A 16423-nucleotide genomic window follows, 5' to 3' on the forward strand; every position below is an offset into this window, starting at 1 on the left:
TCTGTGATTCAGTAGATTAACATTATGGCCATGTCTATTAATCTGTTGGAATGCTCAGGTCATCCAATACACTTGAAATTCAGTGAGTTAGTTGTCTCTGTTACTGCTTCTGTGAGGCCACTTGTTAAAGCCCACAGCCACACTACTCCATGAATTGTTTGAAAGAGAATGAAGTTTAATGAGGGATAAGAATTCAAGTGGACATGATTTTCATCATGTCCAATCACTGTTCCATGCAATCAAACAGAATCTTTGACCAGAATAGATAAAACAATGGGGTACAAATTAAAGGATTTCATGCATGGTCTGTCCAGTGTTCGGGTTAGAGTGAAGCTTGATGACTGCGTCTGGGTCTGGACACAAAGGCAGGCAGCTAGTCAAGTCCTGCAGGCAGCTCAAAGCAAAGCCACAAGCCTGAGAATTGAGTTGAGGGAAGAGTGGGGAAACGTTGACTTATCAGCCTTTAAAGGAAGTGATTAAGAAGCACAGATAGTATCATGAACAGTGTAGAAAGGCCGGAGTTGGACCATGAATGAACAACAGTAAGACGCAGAGCACAGATTCATAACAAAGGGCAAATACACGGAATGCATGTCCAGGCAAAGTAATGGAGGAGAGATGCAGGGGTTTTAGTGGGATGGATGGATAAGACTCAGAATGGCCTTCCCCATCTGTATCTACACATGATCTCTTACTTGTGAAGCAGATACAAATTTGGGAACAAAAGTTAAATGTAGCTAGGAACACCTTAAATGAAAAGTTGTGACAAGACTGACGCAACATACATTATCACACCATTGCAAAGTCAAGGCAGCCAACTTAAACAAGAGCAATGGTGCTCTCAGGCAATATACTATGGAAGTTAAGGCTTGTGTTCATCATCACATAGTAGGTACCCAATCTCAGCCATGTAATCAGAGGGTGGTTTAGGCTTCACAATTCCCGACAGGGGCAACGGATATTGAAGTGGCTGCAACAGAGAATTGTATATGCCCTTGGATAAAGGGATCGAGAGTGGCATGAGCAAAAAAGACAACACAAATTGGCAATGCACTAAACTCAAAAATGCCCTAATTTTTCTAGAATATTATTGACGTTAAAAAAATTGCTACTGATTAAAAGCAGTTTAGTTGATTGACAATCCAATAGCATTTTCTCACCTGAATTTGAGCTCCATTATCTTCATTCAACTTGTCATCATGTTTGAACTCCACGGTGATAGCTTTATCACAGTCTAATGCAGCCAGCTCAACATCAGTTGTGTTACTCATATAGAAAGAGCCAAAGAAATCAGTTGCTCTAATCCCTGGAATAAAAGCAAATTTTTGATATGACCACAATGAGACAAAGCCAAATTTTCAGACATGATTTCATATTTAGAACCAAGTGGTCTTTGCTCAGGTTTTGTGATCGCTGGTATGACAAAATAAATTTCAAGGTCATATCTCCAGGCAAACGATCCTTTCACATGAACATATTTCAAACTAAAACTATTATATCTAACATGACATCATCCTTACCAAGCTAAAATACATCTAGTGGCATCAACTGTAATTAGAGTCACGGGACCTGTTTACACAGGGAATTCCCATTTTCACTGATTGCACATGCAATGACAATGCTACAGGTTAACATTGGTCTGGCCAAAACTGCAAGAAGAAATGAGCATTTAACAATAAGTGTATATTTTTTAAAAAACTGGTTATTAAGAGCAAATATATCCAACAGATTATTTGTTACTTGCATCTCATTAATACCAAATCAAAAGGTTAACATTTTTGAATAATGCTACAATAATGGCTTTCAGATTAAAGCTACATCCATGTTGGGTAACACAAGGTTCGCATAATCAGAAGATTGCAGTGTTCCTTACTGGTTGAGGATTTGTTTTTAATCATCTTCAATAATGCAATCTCCACTTAGTCACTTATTAACAAGTTGGTATTCAATTCAACTAGCTCTCACCTAGGAAATGATGGAACTGCATATTACCTTAAAAAGGTAGTGCTAAGATCGAGCTTTGCATATACATGTGCAGGACAGAAAACCAAGTCAGTGGCTAAGGAAGTGCGTCCCTTAAGAAACAACTATAGAGACACAAAGGTTGTACACAGGCCTGCATACAAGTTGAAACTACTAATAAGTTGTAATATTTTCAGAAGAAAAATCCACGAGATTGTTAATAGCAGCAGCAGTTCATGAATCAACATACCTGTGCTTGTGCGTACCCGCATCACTGAATCAAACCCAATCACTTTTCGCACATCCCTATGCAGATCATTTAGGAAGCGCTCCCCATCTGCTTGTGCCTGGAAGGAAACAAACACCTGAAAATCTGTACCATGACCTAAATGCTGCTTTGCCCTTTAGAAGGAGCAAGCCTTTCAGTTTGAATTGCTCTCTTCAGAAAGCCAAAATGTTCATGTGACAATGAAGAACTTCAAACAGTGAAAGAGGGCTTATTTTTTTACTCACAGAACAGACAGATAATTTCTTGTAAATCATCGCAGAATACCAATTGCTCAATTCCAGAAATATGTAGAGAGCAATATTATTGGGAGTTAGTTTATTCACTTTGTGCTTATTCAATGAATGCTAAATCATTCAACAACATGCAATGTTCAATTGTAAACTAGGTGTATTGACAGAGGGATTTTGCTAAATAAGCCTGTAACCATAATTTGTAATCAGATTGTTGCAAACTGGAATCCATAAACATGATTTATTAATCACTGAATGGGAGAGATGGTGGCGCAGTGGTAATGTCGCTGGACTAGTAATCCAGAGACCAATGCTCTGAGGGCACAGTTTCAAATAGCTGATGGAATTTAAATTGAATTAATAAATCTGAAATATAAAGCTAGTCTCAATAATGGTGGCCCATGAAAACTATTTTTGATTGCTGTAAAAACCCATCTGGTTCACTGAAGTCCTTTCTGCTGCCCTTATCTGGTATGGCCTACATGTGACTCCAGATCCACAAAAAGATTATTGACTCTTAACTGCCCTCTGAAATGACCTGGCAAGCCACTCAGTTCAAGGGCAATTACGAATGTGCAATAAACGTTGGCCTTGCCGGTGACTCCACATCCCATGAAAGGGTAAGTTAAAAAAAAATTGGAGTTAAACAGTTTCAGACAAATCTCTTCCAGTCAAGTACTGCAGATTGCTATGCGCTATGAATCAAACAGCTAAATTCTCTAGTAATGTAATTTCCAATTACACCAATGTTCATGATATATCATCAGGCCTTGAGGGGGTAAAACCTCAACCTGCCAAAATATAATCCAAGCAGATAATTTCTTGTAAATCATCGCAGAATACCAATTGCTCAATTCCAGAAATATGTAGAGAGCAATATTATTGGGAGTTAGTTTATTCACTTTGTGCTTATTCAATGAATGCTAAATCATTCAACAACATGCAATGTTCAATTGTAAACTAGGTGTATTGACAGAGGGATTTTGCTAAATAAGCCTGTAACCATAATTTGTAATCAGATTGTTGCAAACTGGAATCCATAAACATGATTTATTAAAGATAGGCTTGTGACAAGCCGGTTTTGAATTTTTGCGTTGTATTTTCTAGTAGTTCAATGTCACTTTGGTCAGAGCATTGTGGGCAGCTACTTAAACCACTGGAGCTATTTTTCAATATTAGGAAGTTATACCAATGGATTGAAAAGTAGGGCTGCCAAACCTCCTGGGTTCCCTTGGAATCTCCAGTCGTTAAAGATTGATTCTCCAGGACACTGCTGTCAGCAACACAGGAGAAAAATCACTGGGGCAAATAAAACAAAATGTGCTTTTCAAATAGTTCTTAGATGTAAAAATAACTGAACATGGGAACAAAGGTTATTTCATGGACCATCAGAAATTAACCAATCGGGTCAATGAATCTACTCATTTTCTAAGTGGCCGTGGAAGGTGGGGTGCCATGACGATGGACACGTTGGGTGACCAATGGTGAGTATGGAGTGGGGTGGTTGGAGGTCAGGTGATGAATTTTCCAGGAGTATGTCCAGATTTGGCAATCAGAATGATAGGAAGTGATATAATGGTTTCATCTACTCAAATTGATGCTTCACTATATCAGGACAGTTTTCAAACACAAGCATATTTTAAACACTAACCACAACTTTTAGTAAACTTTTCATTGCTATGAACCAGCTGTGTTTATAAATGATCTTAATATATACATATTTGCCCAGAAAGAAAATTCTAGATACATAATGAAATACGCATGCTGAATAAGGATAAGGTCATAAAACAGTAAATATCTATTCTACATGAACAGCTACTTCCCAATTTAAATACATCACCTTTATGTAAACACATAAATAGAAAAATTTACAGTATGGGGAAGGCCACTTAGCCCATTGTGTCCATGTAATATTTGAGTACAAGTTGAAAGCAGGACAAAATGAGTACCTCACCTTTCAAAAGGGACAACTAGAACCCCAAACTGTTGATGCACAAGTCAATTTCCCTCCTCTTGGAAATCACCATCCTCTACCTCTTGTACCAATGGCAACTCTCGTTACTTGGGTAGTCCAAGACCAGAGTTCTCCAAGGTTGCTATCAATGTGATTCAGGTAGTGTGGGTGGCTGGACAGATTCCTACTCCATTACTCATTTTTCTGTACAGTTTTTCCAATCTCAGTCAATTTTCCATCGAACCATAAAAAAGTTACAGTGCAGAAAGAGGCCATTCAACCCACCGTGTCTGCACCAGCCAAAAAGAGAAAAAAGAAACTAGCCACTCATTTAAATCCCACTTTCCAGCACTTGGTCCTTGAAGGTTACAGCACTTCAAGATGCAGATCTACGTACCTTTTAAATGAGTTAAGCATTTCAGCCTCAACCACCAACTTAGGCAGTGAATCCCAGACGCCCAACACCCTCTGGGTGAAAACATTTTTCCTCATGTCCCCTCTATTCTCATACCAATCATCTTAAATCTATGCCCTCTGGCAATTGATCCCTCAACTAAGGGAAACAAGTCTTTCCTGACTACCCTATCTAAGCCCCTTATAATTTTGTACACCTCAATTAGGTCATCCCTTAGACTCCTCTGTTCTAAGGAAAACAACCCTAGCCTATCCAATCTCTCCTCATAGCTGCAATTTTAAAGCCCTGGCAACATTCTTGTAAATCTCCCCTGCACTCTCTCCACAGCAATTATGTCCTTCCTGTAATGTGGTGACCAGAACTGTACACAAAATTCCAGCTGTGGCCTAACCAGCGTTTTATACAGTTTATACGACAGTGGGATTTGGATGGTTTCTCTGTGTGTATATGTGTGTGTGGAGTTTAATTGAATTGGAGACGGCTGGTCTGGAGGCTTTGACTTCTAAAAAGAAGCTAGGTTTGAAATGCTAAATATGTAAACATGGCTGAAGCTTTAGAAATGTGAGGTGAGGAGAATTTTCATTTGTAGATAAATCAGGGTAGTTTGAATTTCAAAGAGATGGTAGGATGTTACACCTAGCCGGAGAAGCTAGGCCAAGCAGTGTGTTTATTTACCCCAAAGGTTACTGATAATATGAACACCATGAAAAGGTTTATATTATGAGAAAAGGAAAGTTCCAAAGATATATGGGATCAATGAAATTTGCATGAAAAGGAAGAAACATGAATAAAGGGAAATGAAGCTGTGTCAGGGAGACACATTGTAAGATCTACCAGAAGTGTGAAAAGCCTCCAGTACTTGTGCATTAAGCTGCTGTCTACAGAAACCGAAGCTGGGAAAAGCCACTTTGAATTCTACCATTCAGGGTATTGTGGTGATTTGCCTGGGTCTGTCTAAAATCTATTTGTTTTTTTTTTCACTGTTGCCGTAATGGGGGTGTAACTGGAAGCCAGATTAATTAGGGGTTTGAGGGGTTATTATAGTAGTAATTTGTAGACTTATGTGCTCGAAATCTTTTCTTCTGTTAACAAATGTTTAATTTAGTTTTGTAAAAAATCTCTAGAGTCTTGGTGGATTTATTGCTACTGAATTCAGGGCACGCATCTCGAAATAAAATACAAATTGCAAAATCACTCTGACCAGGTGATCAAGTTTCCCTTGTGGATTTGATCTGCCTGGCACACATCTTTTATCGCATCATAACAGGCAAGCATTCTATATGCTTTCTTGACCACCTTGTCTACTTGTTCTGCCACCTTCAAGGATCAATGGACATGCACTCCAAGGTCTAGCACTTCCTCAACCCCTCTCAATAACTTCCCGTTTATGAGTATTCCCTTGCTTTATTTCCCCTCCCCAAATGCATTACGTCACACTTTACCAGATTGAATTCCATTTGCCACATCTCTGCCCACTCAACCAAACCATTGATATCTTTCTGGAGTCGACAGCTATCCTCTTCATTATCAACGACATGGCCAGTTTTTGTGACATCTGCAAATTTCCCAATCACGCCTCCCACATTTAAGTCCAAATCATTAAGATATACAAAAAGCAGCAAGGGCCCCAAAACTGAGCCCTGTGGAACACCACTGGAAACTGCTTTCCATTCACAAAAACATTCATCGACCATTACCCTTTGTTTCCTGTCACTGAGCCAATTTTGGATCCAACCTGCCACCTTCCTCTGTATCCCATGAGGTCGTGCTTTCTTGGCCACTCCCCATGCTCCCTCATGTGCAGCTCATTAATTAGCATTGTGGGTACAACTTTTCCCTTCTCCACAGGAGAGTGCAGATAACTTGCTCTATTTGTGGCAAGGACGATTTAAGCAACACAGTAGCCAGGTCCATTTTTTTCCAGGAAGTAGTTACTCTCTTGCTCATACATACATCGTGGGCGCTGTCCATTGTCTGCTGAGATGGACGAACGACAATATAAGTTACTCTCTTGTTCGTCACACCTCCCTGATGTCACTGATCGTCAGAAATTGCTCTGCAAGGAACTTGGGGCCTGAACCCATGCCCAACTCTCAGAGAGAAGAGTTTTATAACAGTTTGTGGTATCACTTCACTTGAAATCAAAGCTGCCTACTGTTGCTTAATCCAATCCACAGTGACTTGGAATATGAGAGGTGTAACCTGCACTCAGTATGCATAAGGAATCTGAACTTCTGAAACACAATTGAAGGTCGGGGTTTAAGTCTCCTAACAGAGAAATAAAAAAAATTATGACTTTTAAATTTAATTCCGATCAATTTAAAAATCAGTTTGTTGCAACAATTCATTCCAAGCAATACAGCTTAAAAAGCATGGTCCTTTAAGCCAGCTGACTATAAATGGAATGACGTGTTTTAATGTCAACCCTCACCTCCTTCCCTCAAAATCTGCACTGTAGGTGCACCAACACCACATGGACTGCAGCATTTCAAGAAGCCATTCGCCATCACCTTCTCAAGGGCAATTAGGGACAGGAAATAAATGCCATTCTTGCCAGTGACATCTACAACCCATTTAACAATTTTTAAAAATTACATGAAGGATACACAATTCCTGGATAACACAGCTGTGAAAGAATTTTTGAGGAGTCTGATATTTCTGCAGGTGGAGGCAGGTTTAAGTTAAACCTTTGAAGGACAGCTGTGAAATTCCTGTATAGCTACAGCAATGGCACAAGTTACAAAAGTTACCTGGAAATAAGTGTACTTGTAAATGGAACCTCCGGTTTGGTAAGTTACCAACCCTAAAGTAGCCACGTCCACATACTGATTGGGGAATAGGAAGAGATCCACAGAGCAGCCTTGTGCCACACATTCCTTGGCCAAGTTATTGTAAAAACTAGTCTGAGGTTGAAACAGAACCTGTAATAACAAATGCATACATTTAAAAAATGGAGCCATACATAAATAATCAAAGCACACTCGATAAGCTTCTGTTTCGCAACATGAGTTTTATTTGCAGTGGATTGCCTTTTAACCTGACATTACTTTCCATGGTTCATGGGTTAGTGGGGCTGTCAGTCAGTCCACATTTAGCTAGACTGCTGAAGCATTCAATGTGGTTAAGCGGATCTAATTTTCTTATCACAGGTTTTTTTTTAAATAAAAAAATTCCCACAAGAAATATTTCCTGCAAGTAATTTTTATTCCCTCTTCCAAGTCCTCCATCCACATTCACTCCCTTCCATTTTTCTTGGGGTGCAGACTTCTACTCCCTCCCCACCCTGTCCCCATCCACTGCTTCTTAAACCTTTTCTTCTTCACATCTACCCTCATCACTTGCTGACTTTCTGCAGTGGCTCAGCACAAACACAGGATCAAATTGTGCAGAGCCAAACTGCTATTTAGATAGCCGCAGTTATCTTTAGCCCAGTATTCTAGTTGTTAAGGTACTGGTCCAGCAACCCATAGGTTGACAGCTTAACTCTCACATGACAAAGTGGGAAATTAAATTCCTTAAATGTTTGTGGGCTAGTATTAGATAAACTATAACCATGAAATCTGTCACTGTCATAAAAAAACCCAGCAAGGTCACTAATGCCGTCCAGGGTTGGGTCCCAGCCAACCCCACCTGGCCTGTACCTGCCTGCAATCCCACATTAATTTACTGTGTAATGTGGCATTGCTGGCTTCACCCACATCCCAAGAACAAATATCTAAAATTAACCAAAAAGCATTTTTCAATCTTTTTCAGATACTACAGCCTTGCAAACAGCCACTAAGTTAGGGAAAAGCCATCTTGACCATCTTACTTTTTCCTTATCTGTGTTAATAAGCTTCTTGTCATCTCTATTCTTCAGCTTTCCAGGTGCTTCAGCAAGGGGCAGAGTTGAGTGAAATATGAACAGTTTGCCAGCACATTCTGCTGCCTGCAAATACAAAAGAAATGATTCCTGAAGAAAGCCAACAGTCAAGAGTATCAATTGATACAACTGCATCAGACAACGAAATGGAGGCAAGTCAAGGTAAGACTCACAGCAAACATGAGTCTCTGTGAACCACAGAAAAAAGAACTCAATACTGAAACTACAGTAATGTCTCCCAATAAGGGCAGTATTGCTTCTCCAGCATTATGTGAGTGGAGGAAAGTTACATACAAACTGTGTGCGTGAAATTGATCCTAGTCATTGATAGCGGTGGGATCTCCAGGACAGATTGATGGAGGCAGGGTTACTCAATCATCTCCATTCTGGTTGGGAATAGCAGCATTACTAAATGCAGCTGAGGAGGCGGAGAGAAAGAAATCACTTTGCACCACGCTAAACGTGCCAAGGAGCCATAATCTCTACCAACCAGCTTAAAGACAGCACTAAGGACTGGGAATAACTCAGACATATGCCCCCTCTGAAAGAGAAATGGCACATGCTGAATATTTTAATAAACCAGGAAGGGTTCAGTGAAAAGAAAATAGGCAAAACCAAATCCATCAACATAGTGCACACATTGAAGGTTTAATGGGTTGAAGCATTCCAGTCCCAATGATTTGGATATTCAACAGTCATTACTTAGGTAACATGCAAATTCTAAGCAGGTTTTGATAAAAAAGGGAGTCTTACCTTAAGAGCCTCTAGGCCAGCCTGAATGACAGGCCCAAAAACTGTCTCAGTCTCTCTGGTATCAGCAAACATTTCAGGTATCTGTTCTAACAAACTGGAGAAGAGCGAATTCATTATTTTGTCATCACTGCTGAATCTTTCATTGAATAGCAGCTAGCCTGTAATTCAGTTTTATGAACCTGTGTACATTCGGCTGACAGTGCCAAGATTTACCAAGATTTCGATTGGGAGCACTCAATTGTTATACTTTCGGTAGCCTACACCTCGCAAGATCTGTTTTAATGGGCAGGAATATGGTTATGGTGCAGGACAACCAATGGAGAGGTTGAGAGTTCAAACACTATGACAAATTCTGAAATCGAATTCAATAAATCTGGCAATGTCATGAAATTAGTCCAATTTGAGCTCTCAAAACTTGCCCAAATCCCAACATCAGAGTAGCAACAAAATGTTTAAGTTGCAGAGGCCATTTCCCAGTGATACCTTACACAAGCAATGACATTTTAATATCTTATTTCAGATTCTTTAAGAACTAAATGGCAGTTCAGTTATCCAGCTATTACCCTTGTGCCAGAAGGAATGGGTTTGGGGGTCAGATTGGCTTTCATACAGTGCAGTCAAGAGTGAACAACCATTAAAACTCCAAGTATGGACATCACACTTCAGAATTCCTCGCCTCTGATGTTCATTTTGAAAGGCGCTGGGTTACAATGCTGCAGGATCACCACTGGCTTGGAGTCCTTACCTGTTTATGACAGCCCGTGACTCATTTACATTGACCAGGAATCCGTCAAGCAAGGGTACAAACATGTCAGCAATATCAGACACGACCATCATCTGTGGCTGAGCCAATGAGCTCTTCACGTTGTAAAAATGCAGAACTTTGTTGTAGGTTACAAATCCAACCCTTATTGCTGATTCTTCTGCATTTCCCTCCCTGGAAGAGGAGAAACAAGTTCAAAAATTTTCCAAAATTCTTTCACAGCACCACAGTGCTTTAAGTCAACTTAGGTCCCAAGTGAAGTGTCTTACACAGACTGCCCCATGCTAGAACAGTACTACATACAATCCATAAACAAATGATCAGGGCCACTAACACTGTAGCAGTGACAACTGAGTTCCCAGTTAAGAAATTTCTCACTGGGTGTGAAGGAATGACCTCCATTTTTTTGAGAATTCTGATTACAGATATTCAGCTAAATTTATTTTTTCTTAATGGGACGTGGGTGTTGCTGGCTAAGCCAGCATTTTTATTGCCCATCTCTAGTTGCCCTTGAGAAGGTGGTGGTGAGCTGCCTTCTTGAACCGCTGCAGTCCATGTGGTGTAAGTACACCCACAGTGTACTTCCAGGATTTTGACCCAGCAATAGTAAATCGATAGCGATATATTTCCAAGCCAGTATGGTGAGTGACTTGGAGAGGAACTTCCAGGTCATGGTGTTCCAGTGCATCCGCTACTCTTATCCTTCCAAGTGGTAGAGGTCACGGGTTTGGAAGGTGCTGTTGAAGGAGCCTTACTGAGTTGCTGGGTGCAACTTGTAGATGGTGTACACTGCTGCTGCTGTGCATCAGCGGTTCAGGGAGTGGATGTTGAAAGTGGTGGATGATACATGACATGACGTGACATGACGAGACATGACAAGACATGACGCGCCATGACATGACATGACGCGCCATGACATGACATGCCATGACGCGCCATGACATGACATAACGCGCCATGACATGACATGACGAGCCATGACATGACATGACGAGCCATGACATGACATGACGAGCCATGACATGACATGAAGAGCCATGACATGACATGAAGAGCCATGACATGAAGAGCCATGACCACGATACATGACATGACATGACGATACATGACATGACATGACGATACATGACATGACATGACGATACATGACATGACATGATACATGTATCAATCAAAAGGGCCCCTTTGCCCTGGATGGTGTCAAGCTTCTTGAGTGGTTTTGGGGCTACGCTCATCCAGGCATGTGGAGAGTATTCCATCAGACTCCTGACCTGTACCTTGCGGATGATGGACTGGCTATGGGGAGTCAGGTAGTGAGTTACTCTCGACAGAATTCTCAACCTCTGACCTGCTGTTGTAGCCACAGTATTTATATGGGTGGTCCAGTTCAGTTTCTGGACAAAGGTCATCCCCAGGGTGTTGATAATGGGGGATTCAGTGCTGGCAATGCCATTGAACGTCAAGGGTAGATGGTTAGATTCTCTCTTATTGGATATGGTCCTTGCCTGGCACTTAAGTGGCAAGTAACATTCACACCACACATCAGCCCAAGTCTGAATATTGTCCAGGTCTTGCTGAATATGGGCATGGATTGCTTCAGTTTCTGAGGCATTGCGAATGGTGAACATTGTGCAATCCATCAGGGGACATTCCCACTTCTGACCTTAGGATGAAGCAAATGAAGATGGTTGTGCCAAGGACACTAGCCCGAGGAACTGAAATAAGCAAAATGCTCCAATTCAGTGGGGATTGCTGGGGCAGTTTGTAGCGTGGATGTAAAATTGGCTGAAGGACAAAAAGCAGATAATTGTGTTGAGCGGATTTTTTGTCAGGCTGGATAGAATTGTGCAGTGCTGTCTCCCAGGCTTTGGTATTAGGATCATTGCTCTTTGATAAATACTAATGACCTGGACTTGGGTATACAGGGAGTAATTTCAAAGATTTCAGATGACACTAAATTCAGAAATATAGTAAAGAATGGGGAGGATAGTAACAGACTTCAGGAGCACGCATGGCAGGTTAAATTTAATGCGAAGTGTGACATGATGTGTTTTGGAAGGAAGAATGAGAAGCAACAAAATAGAGACTTAGGTACAATTTTCAAGGGGGTGCAGGAACAGAAAGACCTGGTGGATTACATACACAATATTTGAAGGTAGCAGGATAAGTCAATGAAGCTGTTCAAAAAAAAATACATATGGGATCTTTGGCTTTATAGAGTCAGAGAGTATAAAAGCAAGGAAGGTTGTGCTAAACCTTTACACATCATTGGTGAGGCCTCAGCTGGGGTACTCTGTTCTATTCCGAGCGCCACACTTTAGGATGCAAGACTTTTAGAGAGCGTGCAGAGGAAATTTACTGGAATGGTACTTGGCTGAGGAACTTTAGTTGCATGGAAACTAGAGAAGCAGGGACTGCTTTCTTTAGAACAGTAAAAGCTTAAGAATACATTTAAAGTATAATAACTTTACGTACTGGAGTGGATGACAACTTGTTTTAATTAGGCAGATACATGATAAGAACACCATTACTGAGAAACCAACAGTAGGCTTTGTTATTATCATTTACACAGCAATGGTAAATGCCCTCTCACCTTGGAAGGTAATCCAACAGACTTTTAAGCTCTTCACATAGTAAGTGAACTAGCCCACTCTTCAGTGCATTGTAAGACACATCAATCATAAAGATGAAAGCAGGTGGATTAGGAATTTTGTTGTTCTGTAAAAGAAACCCTTTATGAGATTTCAGTTGAAAGATCTCAAATCCATTTCCTGAAAAGCATCTTGCATCAACCTTGGCCATTGCTGAACCTGCAACATTCACTACCCAGGCACAAACTGAACAGCCGCTAAGGCAACATAGTGGAGAGTTTCATACACAAGGGCTGCCCCAAGAATCAGTCGCTGCCTTCAGCAAGGAAAACGAGGAAAAAAATAGCTAAGGATGTGGAAATCCTGTACAAATTGCACAGTTCCACTGATGCTGTTACCAGGTTGAGAAAATAGGGTTGTTGTTGGCTTGCCTTGAGTTTTATCTTGAATAAGTTAGAAGAAATGCTTAAACACATCAGCTTTACCATGCCCACATCCCCTCCCTCAAAAACAACTTGATGAAATTGGCTACACTCAAGCAGAAAACCACTGGTAAATTTTAATAAATCACCAACATACAACAGTGATTCCAAAAACATTTTTACCCAATTATCTGCTGTAAGAATGGACTACTAAGTGAACTTGCAAATGAATATCCCTAGTTGATCACTATTCCCATTCATATATATTGCTACTGATATTGCTTAAAGTCATCCATGGACATACATTAAAGCAAACACAGCAATAAGGTGCAGCCCAGGAATCGTCAAGATAAAAATAGTTGCTGATTATGTGCATTCCTGTATCTGACAACAATCAAATCAGTGCACAAACTTGACTAGACAGTGTAAACCACAGGGTATCAATAACAAGTCTGAATTCTCTCTAGGTTGTTGCGTTATTTGATACCATTAAATTGCAAAAGTACAGACTGGCAAAGATTTTTCAAACAGAAATATATTGACCGAGGACAATTAACCTAAATTCTGAATCATTTAAAGCCACAATATGAAAGATATATATCATAGGAATAACGTAAATCAGAAAACTTGCACAAGATTTACAGAATATATTGTAGCCAATAGCATTTTATATGGGGGTTCAAAATTAAGAGGATTCTAATAGCTCAACAGTTTGCTTCAAAGAATAAAAAGTATTATTTTCAGTGACACAGTTGCAGAATGTACACTGGAACCTCTGTCCATTGTGTCTGATGGAATTATAATGGGGAGGGTTTCAAACTTATAATTTACCTACCACAGGAGGGGAAATAGATAAATAAATACAACCAGTGCCATAAAATACCTTGCAGTAGTCTACAGTAGCTAAAAATTCATAGGAACCGAGTGACAGTTCTGGTCGGTCATAGTAGTCCATTCGCTTGCCAGTGTGATCCAAATGTTGGAAATAGTGAGGCAGTACTAGGGAAAGAGAAATGCAAGTTACAGGACAAACAAACCAGAGCCACCAGAACAAGCGATTACGGAGGGTGGAAAAGGTACTTGGGCAAATCAGTCACACATTAGAAAACTAACTTTAAAAAGTCAACCCACACGCCCCTCTATCTATTCCACTACATTTAAACTGAAGTTATGCAAACCCAGAAAAAGCATTTTAAAACATCAAAAACTGGCGTCATATATCTAGTGACACACCAAACGTACTGTGGAACAGATAGCCTAGGAGTTACAAATTCACGGTTCAAGATGATCATTGGCTTTTTAGACTGAAATTTACACGTGCCCAGCAGACGGTTAGTTTCAGTGCCGCGTGTGTGGTGAAGTTAAAACAGTCACAGAACACATATGCTTTGAAGTGTAGTCCCTGACCTGCTCAGCACAGTCACCTTCACCTTCAACAAGGTGCTGCATGGAGATTTGCCAACTTGACTATACTATTCTCCAAAAGCAACTTATATGGAACTTCAAAATAAAGAGGATTCAAATAGCTCAACAATTTGTTTCTTAAGGAATAAAAGGGCTTACCTTCAGTGACACAGCTGCAGAATGCACACTGGAACCTCCGTCCACCTTCAATAAACTGCATGTAGGGGCACATGTAAGCCTTGCACCTATTGCACCTTATTGGACCTGTCTTACCATGATCTACAATGTAAGGAGGTGCCTGTGATAGAAAGACAATTAATATAGTTACTTTGAATCAAGACACAAATCATCAGCACAAAAGTCAAATTTACAGGAACATAAACGTTGATAGATGTTTCCACTTTTTTAACAATTACATTAGACACTAAAAATAGTTCAGACTGGTTAACGAAACCTTTACACCCACCATTTAAATACTCAAGTGTACATTTATATGGCACAGCTTACATCCACCTGATGTCTCAAGCTTTGCACCTTTAATCAAGTATTTCTGAAGTGTCCTCACTCATTGCATAGGTAAACAAGCCAGTCAATTTGCACAAGATGCAACAAACAAATGGGGACATGATCAGATCATCTGTTTTGGTGGTGTTCATTCAGGGAATAATGGTGACCTGGCCACCAGGAGAACACCCCGTCTCTACAAACAGTATTATGGGGCAGGCAGGGCCTCATTTTCAAGCCTCTTTCAAAAGACAGCACATCTTTCAATTTAGCATTCCCTCCATCCAGCACTCGTGTCAGCCAAAATGATTTGATCAAGTCACTGGAGTGCCAAAAAGTCATCGGCTCAAAACGTTAGCTTGGTTTGTCTCTCCATAGATGCTGCCCGACCTGCCAACTATTTCCATCATTTTCTGTTTTTAACTCAATTAGCAAGTCTACCATTCCCGCACGCCCAATGTAATCACGTCTGTTTTTAAATAGGCCCATAATCCATTTCAAAAACAGAATTACCTGGAAAAACTCAGCAGGTCTGGCAGCATCGGTGGAGAAGAAATCAGTTAACGTTTTGAGTCTTCATGACCCTTCGGCAGAACCATAATCCATTTAACAGATGCTTGCTCTGAATATGTGTGTAATTTTTTTTGCTGTTAGTTTGGATATCTACTACAGGCTTTTTATTCATATTCCTATTGTGCACCTCATTATTTTCTTGCTGCTCCCAGTAAACTGGATTTTCTCTGTGTTAAGTTTGGGTGTTGCCTTTCTTTCAGCTGGATGCTGAACCTTCATTCATTTGTTGATTATGGTTGCTGAACCACATTAAGTGGAGCCTTTGCCTTATAAGAGTCTGTTTTGTACCAACGATTTCTATCAATACTTTCCACTGTCTGTTTTTAGCTCAGTCTAGCTGAGTTTACTTGGGTCAATTAATTTCTTACCTCTGCCTTATTTAAATTTAAAACCTTGGTTTGTGACACTCAGTGGCTTTGGGGCGAAACTATCAAATTCAATACAATAGTCACTATTTACAAGACATTCCCTTACAATTTCTGATTTGGTACTCCATTAAGGCAAATATGGCCTGTGGTCTTGTTGGTTTTCAAGTATTCTAGAAACCTATCCCAAGTATATTGTGCGTAAAGGCAATTTCTTTGTCAAGAGATAATTGCAAACAGACAGGCTAAACTGCCTGCATCATAATAAATATTTCACAGAATCTCACAGTGCAGAAGAGGCCCTTCGGCCCATCTGGTCTGCACCGACACGTGAGA

The 16423-nt window shown here is 40.3% G+C and overlaps 1 protein-coding gene across 3 annotated transcripts in view; it reads right to left on the reverse strand.

Moving 5' to 3' along the window:
- Positions 1-16423, reverse strand: part of LOC144668639 (protein transport protein Sec24C-like) — a 76307-nt gene that overhangs the window by 13963 nt on the left and 45921 nt on the right. For all 3 annotated transcript variants that reach the window (XM_078530883.1, XM_078530882.1, XM_078530884.1), the window contains 9 exons: positions 14805-14943; positions 14125-14240; positions 12822-12946; positions 10211-10402; positions 9466-9559; positions 8662-8778; positions 7601-7771; positions 2213-2309; positions 1161-1306 (listed from right to left, as the gene is read on the reverse strand). In XM_078530883.1, coding sequence (XP_078387009.1) covers positions 1161-1306; positions 2213-2309; positions 7601-7771; positions 8662-8778; positions 9466-9559; positions 10211-10402; positions 12822-12946; positions 14125-14240; positions 14805-14943 — 1197 coding nt within the window. The remainder of the gene's footprint in view (positions 1-1160; positions 1307-2212; positions 2310-7600; positions 7772-8661; positions 8779-9465; positions 9560-10210; positions 10403-12821; positions 12947-14124; positions 14241-14804; positions 14944-16423) is intronic.

This window comes from Cetorhinus maximus, chromosome 27, assembly GCF_964194155.1.
Source record: "Cetorhinus maximus chromosome 27, sCetMax3.hap1.1, whole genome shotgun sequence".
NCBI classification, from domain to species: Eukaryota; Metazoa; Chordata; class Chondrichthyes; order Lamniformes; family Cetorhinidae; genus Cetorhinus; species Cetorhinus maximus.